The sequence below is a fragment of the Fistularia commersonii genome, chromosome 34 (assembly GCF_037954325.1).
Source record: "Fistularia commersonii isolate RoL2024-O1a breed Wild chromosome 34, RoL_Fcom_v1.0, whole genome shotgun sequence".
Lineage (NCBI taxonomy): Eukaryota > Metazoa > Chordata > Actinopteri > Syngnathiformes > Fistulariidae > Fistularia > Fistularia commersonii.
Window position 1 is genome coordinate 1644964 of NC_141317.1, and position 23442 is coordinate 1668405.

The 23442-nt window shown below is 37.5% G+C and overlaps 1 protein-coding gene across 4 annotated transcripts in view; it reads right to left on the reverse strand.

The window, feature by feature from the left end:
• kazna (kazrin, periplakin interacting protein a) overlaps positions 1-23442 on the reverse strand; it is a 179340-nt gene that overhangs the window by 152228 nt on the left and 3670 nt on the right. For 3 of the 4 annotated variants that reach the window (XM_086141291.1, XM_086141289.1, XM_086141292.1), the window contains one exon: positions 2809-2966. In XM_086141291.1, the coding sequence (XP_085997417.1) occupies positions 2809-2966 (158 nt within the window). Of the gene's footprint in view, positions 1-2808; positions 2967-8373; positions 9445-23442 lie in introns of those variants that run through there. The other variant, XM_086141290.1, reaches the window with a different exon arrangement.

Consider the following 23442-nt stretch of genomic DNA (forward strand, 5'->3'; position numbering starts at 1 on the left):
ATGACACTCACCCCTCTGCTGAACGTTTATGGTATGTGTTCCTCTGGTGGGTTGATGTTCCTTGCCATGTATTTGTTGTTTGTTTTGCTGCTTCCCTGCTGGCTGTGAACTAAAATGCTCCTCAAGGGGACCATAAAGTTCAACTTTAACTTTAACTTTAACTTTAACTTTAACTTTAACTTTAACTTTAACTTTAACTTTAACTTTAACTTTAACTTAAAGTACTTTGAAAGATTTGATCTAGTGCAACAACAGTTGTTTGAAACAAAGAGATAAATACAATACAAGCTGAAATTTATTATAATTATTTGCAAATCCCTTTTCCCCACATATTGGAAAGCGATTCATTTTTTTCCTCTCGGCGTATTCATCTGATTGTTGTCAGAATCATATGTCAATTTTGATGAAAAATGACAGGAAATTATCTTGGCCAAGCTGTAAATAATGGAAGAAATTAACATAAATACAGTTTGAACTAGAATGAAATCAAATAGAATTTGGAAAGCCATTTTTTGATTGAACAAATTGCTTAAGACCAGGAATGTATTCTGATGATCTGATCTAAGCAACTGCATTTCTATTTTTTTATAATACCATGAGCACATAATTTGCATTAATTTTGTTTACAACTCATGACTTATTAATTATTAATATCAAATACTTATTTGTGTTTGAGAGTTGATAAAATGTATGTTCCTGTCTTTTGATATGTCATTACCTTAATACCGATCCAGATTTAGTTGCAAAAGTTTAGTAGCAAAGTTTTCTGTGATGAAAAGGTGATTGCAAGCAAAAAAAAAAAACGTTGAAAATTTGTCAAAAAGGTCCACAGATAACTGTCTATTAAATATCAGTTTTACCCTATTTAGTGACATTCAGTACGTTAGGACGCTGACAGTTCACCCAAGCCCCTTAACTAGTGAAGACATTTAGTATTTTAGCCACTTCCTACTAATCTGAAGAGTTAAATGCAGGCAGAAAAATAATGACTTACTTCTTATCTTCATTTTCTTGTTCTTCCTCCTTAATACTCAATTTTTTGGGTAGGTTTAATTAACAAGAATTTAATGTGATGTTGCTCTCTGCTGTAATCTCATTATGATACATTTAGGTTCGTAACCATGATAACATGAAAGTCTAATAGGTTCTGTTGGATTTTAATGCTCATGACCATTTTTATTTCACATTCGTTACAGCTGTTTGTGTTTGCAGCCCGGGCAGTAAAAATTTCAGTGCAAATTAATTTGAATTTGTGTGAGGAGATAAAAGTGACACTGTGACAAATTAGTACAACAAGCATATGCGTATTAAATTGCAAACAGCTCAATCACAGTGTTGACATTGCCACTTCAGCTGGCTGTATCCTCCCTCCCCCCTAATTGGAGCTTCTAGGAATCCAGCCCATCATCTCCTCCTCTTCCTCATTTTCTCTCACAAAGATTACACAAAATTACCAGCAAGACAAACAGAAGGAGAAAGCATAGAATGGGATAATGGAGAAAGGCTGCCAATAATGTCATGTTAGTGTATACATGAAGCATGAATAGAGGCTGTGGCAAGCGTGACAACGGCAGTTTAAATAAATTCAATTCTTAAAAACTCACATTTCCTTAGATGGATGATTGATGGCCCAGAAAATGTATTTTTTAAGGACATGAAGGTCATCATTCAGTTAGAGGACTGAGAGGAAGATTCAGAGGAGGGAGGGGTGGCTGTTGAAGTAGCAAGGAGAAGCAAATTAAATGTTCGAATTCTCTCTCACACTGTGTTTGATTGGATCTGACACTGCATGGAGGGAATTCATGCAGCACTTGACTCTGATAGAGGTAATGTAACCTTGTTGTTTCTCCTCTGTAAATATGGTCAATATTTTCGATATTTTGCAGAATCGCTCACATATTCAGTGTCATCATGAACACTGTGTGCTGATTCAAACCCAAACGTGAAGAACTCTCCACCACACATTGTCCTCACCACTTGGTTCTTTTGTTTTTCCGCTTTATTTCCCCACACTGGCTGGTCTTTGACTAATTACAGATGAATTAGTCCAGGTTAACAGAGCTATTTTGAATATTAGGTGCAATATTTCAGAGAGTAATTTACCACTTGCCACACCCATATCTCCATCCTCAAATTACTCTTATTTTTACTCCAATGTTTTCTTTTTACCTTATTAAATTAAGAAAAGCACCTAATCTTAAAAACTTATTTTTTCCTTTGATTTATTAAAAATATGTCCACTTAAATTAAAAAAAAACAAGAGAGTTACAATTTTGTTAAAAGCAAAACAAAATGTTGATTTAATTGATTCTGTTGTTACTTTGTCAAGGCATGTACTGTCCTAGTTAGATATAAAAATTACCACCGTTAATAAAGTAGAGCTGAGTAACATGGAGAAGAATATCCCATTAATCACAACCCTGTTTTAGAATCTCAATATACATTGTCATTTATTTTGGATTTGAAAATAAATTGTAGACACATGACAACGGTAAACACATAGATTAAACCAGCATGTGATACATTTCAAATCACGATCTCTCATGATTTCTCAATCATACATTTTTAATCATATTTGCTCAGCTTTCTCCTTCTCTTTCTCTTTTTTCTCTTTCTCTTTCTCCTTCTCTTTCTTTGCAACGGCAAGTCTCTTTCTGAGTTGAACCTTCCAATGCCATGTATTGAATGTTTTCTTGTCATTTCCCAGTGTTTGAATAAAGGTATTTTTTTTAATCCAAACTCTCTCCCTCTCTCTTTCTATCTCCCTCTTCCTTTCTCAAAAATTGATGAATACACAGGGCAGCGTACCTGAGCGTCCACCAGAAGGTGCCTCATCAGGGTCATGGACTTCTGAAGTGTCTCCTTTTCAGGGGGAAGATATGTATGCTCCTCTTGCTCGACGGTCTTGGGTCCGGCCACCATGAAACTTGCAATCTGGTCATTTAGGCTGTTCAAAGACTGAACAGCTAAAAAGAGACAAAAAAAATTAATCACAAATATGAAGTGAGCGTGCAGAGAATTAATTACACTGGATGTAGAAGTGACCCTCCACCAGATGTTTTGTGATATCACTCATCCATCTGCCACATCACTGTCCTAAGAATGATCCTGATCCTCAAAGACAATTCAGTTGTATGTCTTATATTTCCTTTGTATGAGAATGCAAGAAGGCATAAGCGGATCATAAAGTCTTTGAATTTTGAATACTAACTGTAATCACAAACACACACACATACACATACACATACACACACACATTTTCTTCTTCCTTTGCAAAGGTGCCAGCCTTTTACCAAGCATGAACAACAGAGATAACACTGTAGATGAGCATGCTTTCCTAGTGTCACCAACTTTCTCTGTCAACACCCTTTCTAGTCCAGAATGTTCCCTGTCAGCCATCCTGTTTTTGTTTCCCTGTTCTTGCCCTGATGTGTCCCTGGCAAACTTCTCTTTCAGTTCAGGTTTCCTCTCCAGCGAAATTCCCATATTAAAAATATAGTCAGCCCCAGTGTATTTCCTCCCATCATGCCCAGACACACACACACACACACACACACATACACACACAGACACATTCACATTCACATTCACACCCACACTCACACACTTCCTCAACTGCCTTATCATTAATCCCTCTTAGTCTTAGGTCACTACAACTATTTCCGTGGCCACCCACATGGCTGAGATGAATAAATGAAAGCGCTAAAAAAGAGGCAATTTCCATATTTTGAGCACTCCTGGCATTAATGTCTTTTGTATATTTCATAAGCTACTGCACTAGCCCCTAACACCTTATTATTCATCTTTTAGGCACCTAAACTCAGCTCTAATTTCAAATCCATTTTTTTGCAAAACACACAGAAGCAGAAGTGAACAAGGACTGACTCTCCTGTTGAGGTCATCTCATACACACTTTGGGCCATTAAATCTCTGGTGTTCCGCTGGTATCATACACTGTCAAATGTCTGCCAAATAAAACAATCCAACCTGCTAAATCCATATAGAGTAGCGGGATTTTAGGCCAAGAATTTGAGTAGGGTCTTTTCGGAATGCAAATGTAAAGCCTCTTTCCCACACAAAAGCCTACGCAAAAAAAAAAAAAAAGAGAGAGCAAGAGCATAGATTAATGTGTTACATAACCAAACATTCTTTCACTGTGGCTGACATTTCCAAGCAAACAAGCTTTGGCGGCAGAGATAAGAAGGGAATGAGGGGGCTGAAGAGGAAGACTGTGTCCCCTTGAGGTGAGAGCGGAGCAGACATCCGATGTTTGAATATGTGAGTGGGTTGGTTGTCGCCGGGGTTCACAGACACTGACCGGTTCAGCTCTTAAACACTGAATTAACACTTCAGTAGGTGGCGAAAGCGCATGAAAGCTTTTCTTTCACTCTCATTTCTTACTAGGGAGGCAAAAGAACGCATGTTTGAGACAGGCATCAGCAATTACATTCAAATATGTTGTTTCCCATTTCTGGTGCTTACTCGTAGCGCTCTCTGCTGGATAGAAAGAGAGAATGCAATCTCTGGCAAAGGCAAAAACAGAAATGTTCTTCGTTCATCAGATCGTGCATTGAGGGATAAATAAAACAGAGGCAGCATTTGTTGTATTAGCCAGGAGAGATATTCATGAGAAATAAATTGTCAGAAAAAAAGAGAAAGAGTCACTCCTGTTGGATACATGTCATTTGGCACTTGTATATAGTCAGTAGATGACCGCTCTTCAAACAAAAACACATTTAATCATTCATTAATAAGCACCCTCTGAATCACCAGAAGTCTGTGATGTTTTGACAAATTTCAGTTCTACTAAATCCGATAGATGGCACATTGTAATATCATCTATGGCTTGATGGCTTATAAAAATAGAACCATTTTTGCCGCAGTGTATGTATCTTTAACTGATCAATAAGATTAAGCCTAAACAAATAATTCAGGAAAGAAGCCACCTTTGAAAGCGCAACTAATTTCACATTCATAGCCATTGATTCTGAAGACCGTAGCTATGCAATCAATATATTAATTTACAGCAGAACTGCAGGTCACACACAATATCATTACCCTGGATAGCATTGATTATCAAATGTAGAATGTTAACTTGCCAATGTCAATGTGGATATCTGATCGTTAAGTATTTGAACCAAAGACTGAAGAGCTCAGGAGCATCACACTTCATTTCACAGAGGAACTACAAACCAGTTCAATGAATCACCCGATCAATACTCATCTCTGACCTTGTTTCCTCTATGCGTATGAGCACATGAGCATCGGGGATGCTTTTCACGTTGAGCAAATTGAGTCTTTTTTATTTCAAAGGGCACTTGCACTTTCCAGAGAATTTCCAAAGCTATTTGCGTTTGTTTTAAACATCATGAAAACTGAAATATATGTATATGCATGTGAAGAATCATCACAGGATTTAGAGATCAGGAACCCTCAGGTTACTACTTAACCATCTCATGTTTCTTTTTTTTTCTATATTGTTGCTATAGCCATTTGAACTGATTAGACTTTTTTTTCTCAAAACAAGCACGTCTCTTATATTTATTCATACTGCAGGGAGATTACTGCTCCGAGCACAACAATTCTAACTGACAGGACACCTGCCTCATGACATTTAACGTGCTCAGTGAGTGAACATTTTCAAGGGAGCTGACAGAATGTACAGCACTAGGCAGCGCCTTAAATTAACAGCCTGCTGTGTTTTGGAAAGAAAGATAACTACCTGTCTATCGCAGATAAAGAGGAAGAGAGGGTGAGAGATAAAGTGATGAAATGCCAGTCACACAGCCGTCCTCACATGTCCCATGTACCGAATTTTCTCTGGTTTTGGGCATTTCTTTCTTTTCATGGGATCAGCAAACACAAACACACACACACACACGCACACAGCCATACAAACAGAGAAAAGAAGACAGAAGAATGTGGAGGGCTATTATGATCATTGTCATTACCTGTCACATCTTTAGTTTATAAATCATGGCTGAAATATAAATTACTCCATATGAGAGCTTCCTAAAAATGCACTGCGATCGTCTCACTGCATATGTAAAAATTGGGCTTTTCTTCAAGACAGAGTACAGCGTTTCATTCCTTGACCCTTTTTATGTTTTTTGCCAATCACAACAAAAGGAACCCAAACTACAAGGTGAAATGACAGTATACTCCCCAAATAATCTCTGCAAAAAAATAACAAGACTGCATGGGCTCTTCCCTCGGTAACCTGTCAACAATTAAGCAGTTAAAAGGTCTGGAGTTGATTCCAGATGTGGTATTTGCATTCGGAAGCTGTTGTTGTGAACACACAACATGCGGTCAAAAGGAGCTCTCAATGGAGGTGAAACAGACCATCCTGAGGCTGGGAAAAAGAAGAAATCCATCAGAGAGATAGCAGAAATATTAGGAGAGGCCAAATCAACAGTTTAGTACATTATGAGAAAAAAAAAAAGAGTGCACTGGTGAGCTTGGAAACTCCAAGAGGCCTGGGTGTCCACGGAGGACAGCAGTGGTGGATGATCGCAGATCCTTTCCACGGTGAAGAAAAAACCCCTTCACAACATCCATTCAAGTGAAGAACACTCTCCAGACAGCAGGTGTATCAGTATCTAAGTCTACCATAAAGATGAGAGGAAATACAAAGGATTCGCCACAAGGTGAAAACCATTAATCAGCCTCAAAAATAGAAAGGCCAGAATTGACTTTGCCAAAAAAACATGAAATGAAGCCAGATGAGTTCTGGAACAGCATTCTTTGGACAGATGTGACTAAGATCAACCTGAATGATGGGGAGAGGAAAGTGTGGAGAAGAATTGGAACAGCTCATGATCCAAAGCACATCTTCTGTAAAACACAGTAGAAGCAGTGTGATGGCACGGGCATGCATGGCTTCCACTCGTGTTTATTGATGATGTGACAAAAGACAGAAGCAGCCGGATGAATTCTGAAGTGTAGAGGGAAATACTTTCAGCTCAGACTCAGCCAAATGCAGCAAAGTTGATTGGACGGGGCTTCACGGTACAGATGGACAATGATCCAAAACATACTGCAAAAGCAACTCGGGAGTTTTTTAAAGCAAAGAAGTGGAATATTCGTTGATGGCCAAACAAGCAACAACTGAAGACAGCTGCAGTAGAAAGACAAACAAACAAGCAAGAACTGAAGACGGCTGCAGTAAAGGCCTGACAAAGCATTGCAAAGGAGGAAAGCCAGCGTTTGGTGACGTCCATGGGTTCCAGATTTCAGGCAGTTATTGTTTGCAAAGGATTCTCGTCAAGATATTGAAAAATAACATTTTACTTAAGCTTATGTTCATTTTTCCAATTACTTTTGAGCCCCTGAAATGAGGAGCATTTGTATCATATATATGTTTAATCATATATTCTTATTAAACCCCTTGAATTAAACCTTAAAGTCTGCACTTCAATTCTGTTGCAGTTTCATTTCAAATCCAATGTTTTGACATCTAGAGCCCAAATCATGAAGATTGTGTCACTGTCCAATTATTTCTGGGCCTAACTGTGTGTGTGTGTGTGTGTGTGTGTGTGTGTGTGTGTGTGTGAGTGTATATATACATCACAAAAATTGAGTCTCCACTATCTACATTATAATAATTTTCAGCGAAAAACTACAAATCTTCTCTTTGAAATATGGCATTCTTTAAAAATGCAAAAAAATACATATTGACCAACATGACCAACGGCCTGGTCATTTTCATATTATTGCTATGAATCCCTGATTTCTTTATGCATATTTCCCAACATTTTTGTATGCAATTTAAATGGAAATTTGGAGGGAAATTCACATTTTTTATGGTAACTTAATAAGTAAAGAGTTTTTTTTTTTTAGCTTCCAGCATAATGATCTCTAGATTCAACATAAAAAGAGTTTCCTTATTACAACTCAATTTCTCATGGCTACAGTTCATGTGTTTGGTACGCTCGTTGAATGCAAAGACAGACGTAACCCCGGAGCAAAGTTGCATTAAATTGCAAACTCAATCACACTATGGAGGAAGCTTGATACAGCCCTCCTCCCAAATTTAGAGTTTGTTTTTCAACCCAATAATTACAAGGTGTATTGAGCAGCATAGCGTTTTTCCAGTGTCGTATTCAGTTGGCTCATAGCCGTCTGGTTTCTTCCCGTCGTATATATTTTGGGTCTAAAATCAGATACAATGGTGCCAAGTTAACAATGATAAACAAAAACGACAGGGATCCGATCCTGGGTCTTCCTCAGCAAACAGAAGTAGATTTCTCCACAAGGTTGCCTGAAGCAAGTCTGAGAACTGATGAAAGAGATGCAGAGGTTTGGAGGGGGGGAACAATAACATTGCGGTAGTTCAGTTACAAAGGAGCCAAAATTGTCAGTCTAACTCACTTGCACTTTTCCTGTTTCTTTCACTTCTGTCTCCTCGGTGTTGCTTCTGTCTGTGCCTCACCCGCATAAGGATTCTCAAAGTGCCTTACATGTCCTCCTATGGCGCAGGAACAGCAGAACGAATGAGGAGGTGCCACAATGGCACCCTGTCATGCCTTTATCTCTTCCACGGGGAGAGGGCTGGGTGCCAGGGGAAATGAGATCACTCCTGATGAAAAGTGTTTGAAAGAATATATGCAGCAAACCTAATAGGATAAGATGCAGTAGTCGGGCTGAAATCGAGATAAAAGGGCCTTACTTCATGGGAATTTTTCAGAGCACACACGAAATCTGCAGAAATGTTGAGAAATATTGACAATGATGAGCCAAAACACATTTCTGGTATAGTCTTGTTATACTGCACCATGGGCTGAGCAGCACAAGGTCAAACCAACTCCACACTAGTGTGATATATCCAAAAACTACTTTGCACAAGGTGAAGTTGTAGTTGCACATCATAAAAATTCTCCATCGAGCTTGCAAGGTGAATTTAAAAGGACATATTTTATTCTGTCAATGAAGGTAATTTCCAGCAGACATAAATAATTTAGAGTTAGAGATGGTACCAGCATATCAACAGAAATTCAAAAGTCAACACAGGTGTTTGATGTCGGCTGTGAATGCTCAATTTTTTATTGAGCTCACATGTTATCCAATTTATTTCACTGGAATAATGTTGATTCTAAGATAGTCAGTGTAAACTCCATGACAGTTAAGGTGGTAAATGAAATGAAAAGTCCAAACTTCACATTGAAAAAGAAGGGTCAGCCTCTTGGTGAGTTATAAAAAAACAGCCTTCCTGCTATGGAGTCAACCAAAGCCAGCAGTGGAAAAAAAGGCATGTGGGCACAAAGTGAATGGATAGCAACAGTGTTTTGTTACCAACACAGACAAGGTCCTGGAAGGCAACACGCCCAGTCCAGCCAGTTAGAGGCTGCAGAGGTTTTGAGAAAAAAACGTCTCTTTTTTTTGAGTCCAGCAACACCAATTATATTTCATACTTTTTACTATTTTACTGGATAGATGCCCCAGTTTTATATATAAAAAAAAAACAAACTTTCAGGGTTAAAATAAGTATTTACCACTGACATTTGCTTGGAATAAATTCGTACAAACAAAAAAAAACTAATTAATGACTAAATTGGCGATAAAAATATCCTTATTTTTTAATGGATATAAAAAAACATCTTTCAAAGTTTTACAAAAGCTGTATCTGCATGTCCACTATTTTTAACTTTTCATCCACAAGCTTTACAATTTTCTTTTAAAGACAGAAAAATGAATTAAAATGAATTAAATGAATTAAAATGAAATAAAATGTACACATTTTAATCCTATCCAAATATTATATCTTGAGCAGTACCTGATATATAATCTCTCTGTTCTTTTGAAAGTCTTTTTAGACTGAAAGGACTTTGCACTATTCCTTACAAACTATAGGCCTATTTTTCATTTACTAAGTTGATGGAAAATTATGAAAGAACTTGTCATTGCATTACATTACTGGAATGACCTTTACGAATACAGTGGAAAGAATGAAGAACTCCTTTTAATATAAAAATGGCTTAAAGCTATTGATATACCCTTTTTTTCATTTTGGTAAGCTGGACATCTTGGTGATTTATAAAAGAAGAAATACAAATCCAGTTGCCAAGACAAGAAGATCTGGACAATTCACCATGACCTGGATGACTGAGCACCTCCACAGACGTAAGCTGGTCCTCAAGTGGAAACTCGTGTGTGTGTGTGTGTGGTTAAGCATTTGTGCACCATTAAGTAAAAAAACGACGCAGTTATGAAACACCTGGTAAATGACACAGATGGGTTGGCACAGCTGTAAAGATAAAACCTGTGAAAGCATGTATTCAAATATGTCACAGACCATGAAATTGCAACATAAAAGTAATGTTTATTTCAGACAGTGAACTTGGGATCTGAGTGGCTCTTGATATATTCGGCAGTGAGTGCTTTTACTTAAATATGCAGGAGAGGTACATATTTTCATCTTTTTCAACAGAAGTGAAGAGGCGAGGAAAAGTGAACTATGACCCTCACATAGGGTCGTTCTTCACGAGGGGGCTGATATAGATTAGCAGGAATATTCAAAAGGTTTTTGGGCCTTCACTCGAAGAGTGTCAGCCCCGTATAACTTAGAATGAGTCAATAAAAATAAAATCAAAACCACATCACTTCAGTCAAGAAGTCCAAGCAGGATGAAACTGCTGTGCAACACTGCCACCTAACAAAGACCCCAAGACACTGCAGAATCATCCTGCCGCTGATCTTCAAGCCTGCAGCCTGATGTTGTTTACCCCACTCCCACTCAATTTAATCACTCTGTGAAATGAATGCAAATCATTCACATCACTGGTGCAAGAAACATTCCCTAGACTTAAACCTCATAAAAGATGAAAAGGTTCCAAGTCAAGTTTGTCTATTAGTGTGACAATATAAACTAACTGGAAAGGGAGTTTTGAATGCACACTTGTGTCTTGTGAAGGAATTTTTTTGATCTTGGATGGAGATGTCCCGTATATTTTGTCGGCCTGCAGGTGTTTTTGCCACTCGACAACTGATGTGAAATGGCTATGTGGGTTTTGCCTGGCAAAGCTGGTGGGATATATAAATTTAAGCTTCACAAGATATTAGACACATGAATCATCATCACCACATAAGCAGGTGCTAAAAAAAGCTGTCGTTAAAATGATTCGTATTGTTTATCCATACGGTATTATGGGCATGTCGGTGAAAAGAAAAAAAATATTTTCCATTTTGAAAATAATCTTGACATGAACAAGGCTGTTTCATAGTTTGGCCACACATGAAGCAAGTTTTCGAATCATGTTCACCACTGCACTTATTGTCACCGCCGTCCCACCGTAAGAACCCACAGTAGATTTTCATACTGATGATAAAGAAACCAAAATGGTGCAAACAGTGTGGAACACGCATCGGTTGTTTGGTGGAGTCGAGCCTGGGGGGGGTTTGTAGCTACAAAGCAGTGTGGCGGAGCAAGCAGAACTCTCATATCTGCAGACCTCATTAAACTCTACTAATCAGATCTGTTACCACTGTAATGGCTGGAATAAAGAAAGAGAATCAGAAATACCATGTGGTTTCCTAGAGGTGGTTAGCAGTTCACTTAAAATGGTTTGTGAGTGCGGATATATTTGCCCATGATAGAAAAATCAAAGACAAGGCCCTCCACATTTGCCTCTTTCTCCCTCCAGCAGCAAAATGCATCAGCCTTGATTTTCCCCTGTCTGTTTCTGCTGAGCTTCACATGACTGAAGCTCTCTTCTTTTCCTTGCCCTCATTCTTCTGTTTTTCTCCCGCAGTTCTAACAACATCCTCAGTTGTTGGATGGATTATGCACTAGCTTGCGCATTTGTTCTATTTCAGTCTTTAAAGAAAAAAATGTGGCGTCTGATGTCTTGACACAAAGGGATTACGGATACAGCAGTGCTTGTCATAACACTGAAACTTTAAAAAAAATATTCGGTAATTAAAATCAATAAATAAATGAACGGCAGTGGATACATCTTGACTGCATCAGCACAATTTTTCTGTTGAATTCCTTGTCCAAAAAAAAAAAGATTTTCTTCACTTTTTCCACTGTCAAGCTTCCAAAAGTGTTTCGCGGAAAATCAGTCCTGAAATAAACCATGAAAATGCCAAACTAAAATGATACTAAACACTAAATACTGCTTTGGTCACTTTTATATTGACCCAAAAGTTATATCAGAACAGTGGTCAAGTGGAGCGTTTGGGTTTTTTGTTGCCTGGATCAGCAAACGTTGATCAGATATCAAACAAAGTTCAAATCATGATTTTTGAACTGGTAATTATGGTTTGAACAAGCTAAAGTATCATCATTGGGTTATAATCTTAGTGAATTAATTGATAATAATTATTCATTCTATATTAATTAATTCATTAAGCACTTGAATTCAGGGTCATTGACATGCAAACACTCACTCTCTCATTTACATGGCGAGGGCAATTTCTGGCAATTTAGTATCTCCGATGAGCTTCCTGCATGTTTTTGGACTGTGGGAGGAAACCATAGAACCTGAAGCAAACCCGCAGAGACAAAGGGAGAGACGATGCAAACAGAGTAAGACCCGCTGTCAGAATCAAAGCAGCGCTAACAACTCTGACTCAGTTTCTCCCTCACTGCATGTATTTACCTGAAAAAGTCAAATTTCTTGCAAGCTTAGACGTATCTTCAATACTTGATCATTCCTGCAGTAACACAGTTGACTTCATTGACCAAACCACACTGATGAGTAAACTGTTGATAGATTTGACGTGGAAAAACAAGTGCTGTGGTTTTCGCTTTCAATACATCTACTTTTTATAACTCGGAATTAAAAATATGTTAGAAACAATATATGTTTAACACCGCCGGTGCATCCTGAACATCCATGTTTGTTTCCGCAGTGTACAAAATATATGATGGCGAGTATATCAGTATGGACTTAAAAAATATTCCATATTTAGCTTGAGATACTTGAGATTATGTGTGCAATAAGACATACCATTAACATTAGTTAGTGGGCTGACACACTCGAGAAAAATTATCTCCGCAAGGAGAAAGGGCACAACAGGGCTACAAAACACTTTCAGTGGTTTTCGCAGAAAGAGATGTGTCTAGAATCTGCTGGAATTTCCAAAGACTTTCTATCATTTGATTTCCACGATGGCGGAAAAAGTACGATGTAAAGAAATATTGGTTGGTTGTTTTTTTCAGGTTTGAGCTTCAAGAGTGGCTGAGACACGATTCACATTATTTCTAAATTTATTAAAACCATGCAGACACATCTCATACAATATGTCACAGTTCACCCATTAATTTCTTCACATTTAGATCACTGAAGCAGTGATATGTGTTTCACACTGTGACACTGAGGGGAAACTTTTAGTAACACCAAAAATATCCAACAGTGACTAAAAAACGAAATCATTTCTAACATAAAAATACTGTTTATGGTTTATTAATTCTTAGAATAGAAGTCAATTACACAACGCTAAGCAACGGATATTTCAGGAATTAAAGCCGGGATTGACCCTTTGACAATTGATAGAATAGGCTTTTTGCAAGATTGTTAATGATGGTTATTTTCTTTTCCTGTCAAACAGATAAGATATATATCAACAAAAAAATGTGAATTGGGCAACCTTAATTTAGCCACTACAAATATTAGCATAGAATCAATCTGCGATGCGGAAATCAATCAAATTTGCCAGACAAGAGTCTCTTTGAGTTGTCCATCGGTAAACGACAATTATTTTTTGTGCAACGTGCAGTTTGACTTGCTGGACAAAACTTGCAAATGGTTTCAGCTCAGTTGAAGACAGAATGGAAGAGAGAGCGAACAGCTTTGGCAGGTTTCAAGTTTAGGTAACAGCCAATACTGAGGCTTTGCACAAACAGGAAAGATTCAACAAGCAGTTTTGCTGCCAAAGTCAAAGATTTCACCGTTAAGTCAACTTAGTAAAGTCTGGCTTGCTTTGGGAATATTATGTGGAGTCTTCTTCATTGATGTCTGGTGGTCTGACAGGATGCTACCGACAACACATCGCTGAACTACATCAAATGGTGTCTTTGTGTTGCATGTTGTTTGGATCTGGGCCAAGTATCAGGAGGCAACCGAACAGTGCGGCATTCACGTTGCTAAAATGTGCCTGGACCCTGGGATAAAACACCTCAAACTACTGCTCAAAATTGAACTTCACTAACACTTTGCATCCACGTGGCTGGGATTGGATTTTCCTCAGCAGCAACTGTTTGAATCTTAGAGACAAATTGCCCTCGCTGTGAAATTATTTCAAAAGCTCTAAAAGGATTACGCACTTTGCCCAAACTCACGGATGAACAAATATTTGCTCATACTCAGTGTATTAGGAAAAATTACATCTGAGAGCAAAAGATATTTGAGTCAAACTCAAAAAAGAGGTGAATTATGCTTGATATTTATACATTTGAGAAACAACTACATATCACGGAATTGTCATCCTGCCCCCTCTGTTTCTGTTTGAAATGTTTATAAACAAATGTGTTGGTCAATGAAAGTGATACCGTGATTAGGAAGCCTGGCTGCTATGATATAGAAAATATCTGCTTTCAACCAGCCTTTCCTTCACTTGAGAAGGAGGGCCGGTGGGGGTGCGGTGGGGATGGGGGGGGGGGTGGATGAATCACACTTGTCAAGACAATTTTCTTTCAATGTCCCCACTGATTTGGCTTGTGGGGGCTGGAAGCTGCTGCCATAACGTAAACAAAAGGGATTACACGTATTACAGCAGTCCTCTGGCAGGCTGAAACTGAATGCAATATTTCATTGTACAACAAAGCATTTTCAATTTTTATCAACCGGCTTCCATGGACATCTGTCATTACATAGATGAGATCTGAAAGATTCTATCGCTTTAAAGATCCTCTGAAAATTCACACGCTGTGTGAATAACGTTGTAATGCTACTCCTGGATCCGTTACCTAAAAAGATATGATCACGGGCTTGTCACATCTTTCAACATGTTACTGACTGTTTATGCAAATTTTCCAAAATCCTATTCACTTTACACAGTAAAATTCGATCCACTGTAATTAAAGTCTTGTCAGGTGCAGATTCATCAGCAATAAACTTCCTGCAACCATGGTCATCTAAGTCATCTTTATCTTAATATTCAATTAAATGAGAGTGATCTTGCCCATAGTGTGTTTATCTACAGTTCCTAAAATTGTCCTGAATAGCAAATTCAACGACAAATAATTCCACTATACTCATACAATTTCAGATTGATCTTCCACTACTTTGACAATGCTTTTGTTTGCTTTGCCTTTCCAATGGGGTTTGATACAATATTGAAATATCTATCAAAATTTTTGTTCTTCTCTTCAGGCCCTGGGTAAATCACCATACATGAAAGAGTGGGTATCGATCCATCTAATTAGAAAATTACTAAAAACACAAAGTGGGGCTTTTATTTTCTCTTCAATGTAAATATTGTATGGCCAACACCAATAGTGAATTTAATTTATGAGCAATATCCTTGGAAAATTAGATCTGACCAATCATATATGAGCCAAAGATCACATGATGAATTATTTTGTGATAGAATGTCTGCGCATGATTTCAATTGCAATATTGCTCTTCCAGTCAAACAGACTGTGGTCACAATATAAGGTGAAATTGGTGTATGAAACCATAAGACCGCAACTCCATATGATAATACCCAGAAACTGTCGACCCCTGCTCAGACCAGTCCAATATTCATGGTCAGTTCAGTCTCCGAGCTCTGTGTTGGTCTGCAGCCTCGTGCACGGTTCAATCTAAACACCCCAGTCTGAATGAGATTACTCCCTGAGGCAGCCAAACCGCTGATAATTACTGTGCAAGGTTTGATTTTAAGCCTCCACACACATGTGGGGAGTGAAAGATAGTCCCCTTACCTTTGGTAAATATAATCCTTTTTATTATCCCGTTGCATGCAACTAGCACGTCATAGACTCTTTTTAAAATCAACTGCAATTGGTTGTTCGGCCAGTAAACAACATGATCAGAGCATCATTTTTTCCCAAAACTATTTCTCTCGTATAATTTCAAAGAACATTTCTTGAATTATGTAAAGTTTTTAGCAACTACAGAAAGCAGTGATATTTTTCCTTTCCTTTTCATCTGTTCTTTAATTTGGTTTCCCCTCATAATTGAGTAGATGCACTTTAGCTTTTTCCAGTTTAGAAAACTAATAGCTCTACAGATGTATTTAATGCACAGAGAACTCCACTATGGGTCATATCCTTCGAACGAGGGCTGCTTTATTTTACTATTCTTGGATGATAAATAAAGAACCTCCGAGTGCGGTATTTTTTGGATTTTCAGCTTTCATTGAGGACGAGGCTTGAGATAATAACACAGTTGTAACCAAAGAAAGCAATATCTGTGTAGAATATACACATATCTGTCTGTGACTTCAGATTTTTTTCACAAACTCATGACAGCTGAGTCATGAGTTTCACACTGCATCTTACAAAACCACCAAAGAGATGTTTAAATCACTTCAAAAATTGAGGTCTGTGGTCATTTTTGAGGATTTTCAGATTGATACACTAATCTAAAATTTATTATTATCTTGATCATTGTTATACTTATTTCTTTAAATTATGGTGCTTTTCGTGCAGTTTGATTGATTGTCAAGATGGCAAAATGTCAGTTCAGTGATTATTTCCCCATAAGTCAAGACTGAGTTTTAAGTAGTATCAGATATCACAATTGGACAACATCCAATAGGTGTTGATCCAAACTAATGAAGGTTATAGACTGAATCATATTGATGTAGAATATCAGTCATTATTAGCTTACGTGAAAGAACTATTTTTACATATTAAACCTAGGTAAGTGCTGCTGCTACCTCAGTGTAACGGTGTGTGCTGTTGGTTTACCCAAAATGTGCAAAGCTTGTTTCATAACCTCGTACATGTTTGGGATTAAACTCTAAGCTTCTATCACTCATCAATGATCTCTCGTCTCACATCGGAAAGATTGGCGGATACGGATTGTCTAGATAGGAGTGCACAGATGCCTGAAGTAAGGATTTAGAAGCAGGAATGTGAAGGATTAGAGACTAGGACTGATGTGGTTGGCAGAATTGCATGCTGCTGCTGACGCATCATCCACCTGCCGAAACAGATAAAAGCATCTTCAGAGAAAAAGGAAAAAAGAAAAACAGTGAAAAGAAAACATGTCGTCTGAATGATGAATAATATCAAACAATCACATATGCAAACATAATCTACTCATAGTGATTAGTGGGAGTACAAACAGCCAGCAGAGGAAACAAAATAGAAACATTTGTCCTACAAATACAGTCTGAATCTCACAAAACTGGTCAGCTCACTGCTGACAACTTTAAAACCCGTATTTTAATGGTTTGTTTTCCCAGGAGTGAGAAAATCTGGCCAAAAAAAAGAAACAAAACTGTGCATTCAGTAAATTCAGACCATAGCACATCTTCGCATCTCTGGAAAACTGTCAGGCAACCAACCGACAGGGTGAAAAAGAACCTTATTTCAACTTGGGAGAAGTACTATTTCCTTTATTGTGCCTCTGCAAGTGCTGCTGTAACAATACATTTTAACAGGGCTGGCAAACTTTTAATTTTATTTATTCATTTATTTATTTATTTGTTTATTGCTTCGCCAAGGAATGCAGAAGTGTGTAACTACAGTGTGCTTCAGCTGTAGTATCCATTTATTCATTCACATCAGGAACTGAATGCTTATACGCTGTGCAATGAATGTGACATGTTTGCTCAAAAAAGCAATAATAAATTCAGAGTCTTTAAACTCTGATGATAAAACTCCATCTTACAATATTAAATGGAAACAATTCAGTGCCGTATCGCTTTCCCTTTTAAGTATTTAGAGATATGAAACACAAGACAACACTAGGATGGATCAAATTAAAATTAATCACAAGATGTATATTAATATTAAGCAATACTTGAGTACAGCTTTCTCCTAGATGTATGTTTTTCATCTTTTTCATTTCCTTATGAAATAGTTTCTGCACGTACAAAAAACAATTTTTGTTAATGTTATATTTTATGCCACAGGAATTCCGGTCACCTTTCACAACACCAAAGCCATGGTTCTACTTAAAAAATAATAATAAAAATATAAGTTCATTATAATTTCTGCCATTAATTATGTCTGCATTTATGCTGCAGTGACACTTCACATCAAAATGTCAGCCAAGACTCAGTCGTGTGTGTGCACTGATAAAGACATTGTAACCATGGTCCATGGACCATGTAAATATAATAGTCTGCCTTATATAACAGATGTAAATTCCACAACTTGGCACTCATTTAAAAACATTTTGTTGATTAAGATCTCTAAAGAGTTACACTGAATTGACTTTCAAGTGTATCTACTAATGGCAGGTGTTCCTTGTTTTCGGTCTCGTGGAAAGAAACCTGTTACCTTGTTTTTTTTCCTGCATATTAGTGTGCAGATAATTCCATAGTTGTATAAGTTTGTATTATTGAGGCAAAACTTGAGAATAAGTTCCAGTTAGAAGGCATTAGAACAGAGTCCTGTTGAAAAACAGATATACTAATGTCCTCTTTACTTAAAAATTACAAACATCTCCGGTTCATCTGTTGCAAGATCAAATTCATCATATTAATTCAGTATCAAGGAATTGCTTCCATGTGGTTACAACTTGAAATAAGAAGTTCAAATTTTAAAAGTAAGCATGTAAATGGATTATATACCAGTCAAAGAATGCAAATCGTTTCACTTTTAGTTTTGAGATCTCACCATTACCTATATACATCTGTAATTTGTGATGCTTAAAGTCAAATGACCACAGCTCAACTATACTGGATACTCTTCCCCTCAAGTATTGTTGGAGTTTTTTCTTTGGCATAAAGTACCTAAAATTGTACTTCAAATGTTTTACATTATCCTTGTGCAAGGTAGGGTTTTGACTTTGTATTGCTGTCAACCAAGCTTTCCCATTTGTGTAATCCTTCAGTCAGACATGCCAGCTAAGATCTGGAGGATATTTGGCACATTGGAAGCAGAAGCATCTCTCAGGATCCAGGCTGGCAAGGGAATGGGCTCGTCATGTGAAAGGTAAATCTTAATGAATGCGTCTTCAGCATTATTGATCACTTTTTAGTCACTGACGAATTTTAAAAAGGGGACCTTTCACATGACCTTTGCTTGATGTGTTATCTGATAATGCTGTCATTGAGGGGTGACCTTAAAATCAGCTAAAAAAAAAAGCCAATACCTGTCTAAATTCAAAATAAAAGAAAAAAAAAGAAATGAAAATGGTTTTGACCGAAGAAAGATTGGTGAGGAACTTCGGCGTCTTTTCGGCTCCGAGGTAAAAACACGAGAGATATCTGATGCCCTCGATGTTGTGGTAGACCAAATCCACACACTCTAGCCTCCATCCTCACAGTTTCAGAAGTGCAATTTCTTCACTTCTTTGACTTCACTCTGTCTGCAAGCTGCTCTTTTAAACTTTGCATGCCGTGCTGAATCTCCCGTTAATGCTGACTACTTGGAATGCAGGAATGGGATACAGCTAATTTGAATACATCGTCTGAATCCAGATTGACTCTAAAAGAGATGGATATATCAAGACATTGTAAATATCAAGGCACTTTAGTGGAGGATGAGAAGAATGCAAGAATCAGCATGCTGACCCCAACTCTGTTTTCAATCAAGTACCTCTAGTAGCATGCTCAGTCACCTGAGGATTAATGGAGGCGGGAGCTGTCCAACTCGCACAGGTAATGGTACAGGGCATTGTAAATTTTGTCAGCGAATGTCACGCGTATTGTGGTCTGAGGCTGAAATTCAACTTTGCTTTGACAGCAGCTTTCCTCTGTGAGGAGTTTGAATACTAAGGCAAGTTTTAACAAACAAAAACGTGAAAAATTCAGGGAAAGGGAGAAACTACTTGATGATAGCCATCAACAACACGCGTTACACCTCAAAAATAAGATACGAATTTGCATAGGTCAGTAATCTTCCGCAAGGGCGGCTGGATGAACATCATGTTCAACTCTGTGTTTTACATGTGATGCCCTGCTGTGGATCGCAGAGGGGATGAATGGCAATGCCATGGTTTCCAACTCATGTGAGAAACAGTAGGGCTCACTGGTGCAGAAGGATGACTTGCATGCACCCGTGACTGACCTATCACTTACAGGTCAGACATATAGCATGTCTGATAAAATGTTATGTAAAATACCAATTGTTGCGCTCCAGGCACATCTTTGATTTTAGTACTAAGGGACAAATACTGTGACAATGAGTTATTTCATAATGACCTTGAATATGGCAGAGAAAATTCACTGAAACACCATACTACAAGTAAAAATCTTCAGAGGAACAGAACATTACCTATTCCCTTTGTAGACCCTGAATCACTATGATGTAAACAGAGTGATCATATGGAGATGAAATATTGATAGGGATAAATAATGCAGGGCATGGTAGATATTTTAAAATATGCAAGCAATGTTCAGACCTCAATCAAATACTTCAAAAGTGTATCACAGTGGTAAATGTGTAATCTCATGAATGCTAACAAAGTAAAAACTGTTATTAAGTCCGTCTGCCAACTGAGTGTTTTAAATAATAATACATTCTTGACGAGTCCAATATTTTGCTTGCAAAGAAAATTGAAATTTACTTTGAAACAGCTCTTATGAGAGGGTCTTGATTGGCAAATAAGTGAAGTTGTTTGCCAACAAGTGCTTTGTGGACGGGTCTATCGTGATCCTGTTATGGACTTTGTGTTCTGCACATTGTTCCCTGTTGTATTATTAGATTTATGTGTTTCATCCGTCTACGTGTATTTCTTTTTGCTCTTGCGTGCATGCCCTCCCTGTTCTAACGTGTTTAGCCAATCCGTAAGCAGCCCCTCCTCAGTCTAGCCCTTTTCCTCACAATCTTTACCATCCAAACACGGCCCTGCTCTGCCCTCATGCTCACCTGTCTCCTGTTGTTTCATTAATGCAGCAGGTCTGCTGGTTTGGTCTCTTATGTCAGTATTTGTTAAGTTCCTCTGTTGGTTCTGTTTGTGCTGTTGGTGCTGTTTGTCCTCCCATTCTCTCTGAGTTATTGCTGCTTCTTGCTTTTATTTCATTTTGCTTACATGTCAAGTTTGTTCCATTTATTCAAGTAAACTCTCTTTCTTAATTCCTGTAAATCCCTGCCTTTCATCCTGCTTCTGGTTAAGATAAGATAAGATAAGATAAGATAAGATAAGATAAGATAAGATAAGATAAGATAAGATAAGATAAGATAAGATAAGATAAGATAAGATGAACTTATTGATCCCCATAGGGGAAATTCCTTTATTACGGTGTAACAGTTATGTAAAAAGAAAAGTCAAATAAATATGAATATAAATATAAATAGAGACAGAAGACAGAAGATAGAAAGACATCCACGAAAAAAAATATACAACAACTGCAACAGCAACAATATCAGGAATAATGATGGACAACATAAAGAAACAGTGAGGATGAAAAATACACAACCAGAACTAAGCAACAATATAAATAGAATGACAATAGCAATGAATAAAATAAATAAACAAAAATGGGCAGGATGTGTGCGGGCTGGGACAAACAAGGATAAGGAAGAAAGTAGAGTTAGAGCATGACATGTGGATGGGTGAGGTAGTGAATGGGGTGAGGGAGTGAGATTGTGGAAGCAGCACAGGTGCACTCCGGTCGGTCAGGGTTGTGTGCCGTCCAGACCGCTGTTGTACGGTCTGTTGGCCATCGGCACAAAGGAGCGTCTGAAGCGTGGAGAAGCGTAGTTCTACAACTAGGTCCATTTATCAGAGATATGCAAGACAGGCCCATTATTTTGGAATAGTCCAGTGTTGATCAAAATATAACAATGTCCACGGTTTTGAATAACTTTCATCTTGGTATCATAGACTTGTTTTACTCCTGCCTTAAAATGATGTGTTTCTACAGACAACATAAGTTAAAAAAAGAAAAAGATATATTGTGCTTGAAAAAAAAACATCAAAAGCAGATAAAATCACATTCACAAAATGATAATAGTGAGCCAAATAATTAAATACAAGAAGGGAAAAGGCAGAATAATGAAGCAAAGGTACACATCACTATTCTCAAGTGCAGTGTGTGTTCAGCTTTAACCAGCAGGTATAAATATGCCCTTGTCAAAATCTGAATAATTTTCAGGTGGAATGAAATATATTATCTCTACTGCCTGAGATTGTTTGAGATAAGTGTGGAGGACTGGTATGGCTCTGTTCATATTATACTTGAATGCACATAAATTTTCGAGACCTGGTGGTTGCATAACATCGATGTACAAAGCAAAGTGGTAATTTATCTTCATCTACCAACAGTGTCCCTAAAGAGGATAGATAAGTGTGGAATAATGTCAGATGCAACCCAATTACGCGACCACATGTGAAATGGGACGTTACCTTGCTGGGTGAACACAGCGACTACACTGGCAAACCACTTGCAATGTGTCTACTTCTACATGATTAGCAACACCAGGAGCATGAAGCTAATCTCTCACTGCAGGAAAGCCCTTTGGGTAAGGAGGTGTGAGGAATCTGTGAGTGTGCTTGAACCTTAACACAAGTGGAAGAAGGAAAGGAATTAATCACTTCAAAGAAGACTAAAATATGTTCAGCACCTGCAGTGGTCAGGAATTAAAACTTCAAATCACGTACGACTCTTCTGAGCGGGGATTTACTGTCGGTTTATTGGGTTATTAAGAGGATAGTCGTGTTTAAAGTGACAGACAAGAAAAGAAACAGGCACCACCTTGGACTTCTGAAGGAGAAACTGTACTCTTCTCTCTGTACACATGGTCCCTCAGCAACAACACTGTGGGTTCAATGGAAATATGGCTTTCAATTTGAGAAATATAATAAAATTATTCATTTTGACCACTAAAAAGCCTGTAGTGTTTATTTTTATCATTATTATTATTATTATTATTTAATTAAAGGCATATTATATTATATTATATTATATTATATTATATTATATTATATTATATTATATTATATTATATTATATTATATCATATTATATCATATTATACTATATTATACAATTGTACAATTTCATTATTATACTATCATACTAATTTTAAATTGAGCATTAACACTGTGGTAACACGACAGTAATAAGTCTTAACTGTTGCTCTTAAAAAATGCACACAAATATATTAATTCAGTCTGTTAATATTGCTGTATTAACATTTACTTCATGCATCCGCTGGATTAATATGTCATGAGAATCCTAATGGCATCTAAATATAATAGGCTTTTCCTTAATACATTCTTGATATAAACAGCGTAACAAGAACGAACAACTGTTAACCATTCGCTTATTACTCCATCCACAAATTGATTAATTTGTAAAACTTGGAACATTTGCCTTTGGATTTTAACAAAATGCCTTTTAGTGGAAATGCAGGGACACTCAGGGTAAGTT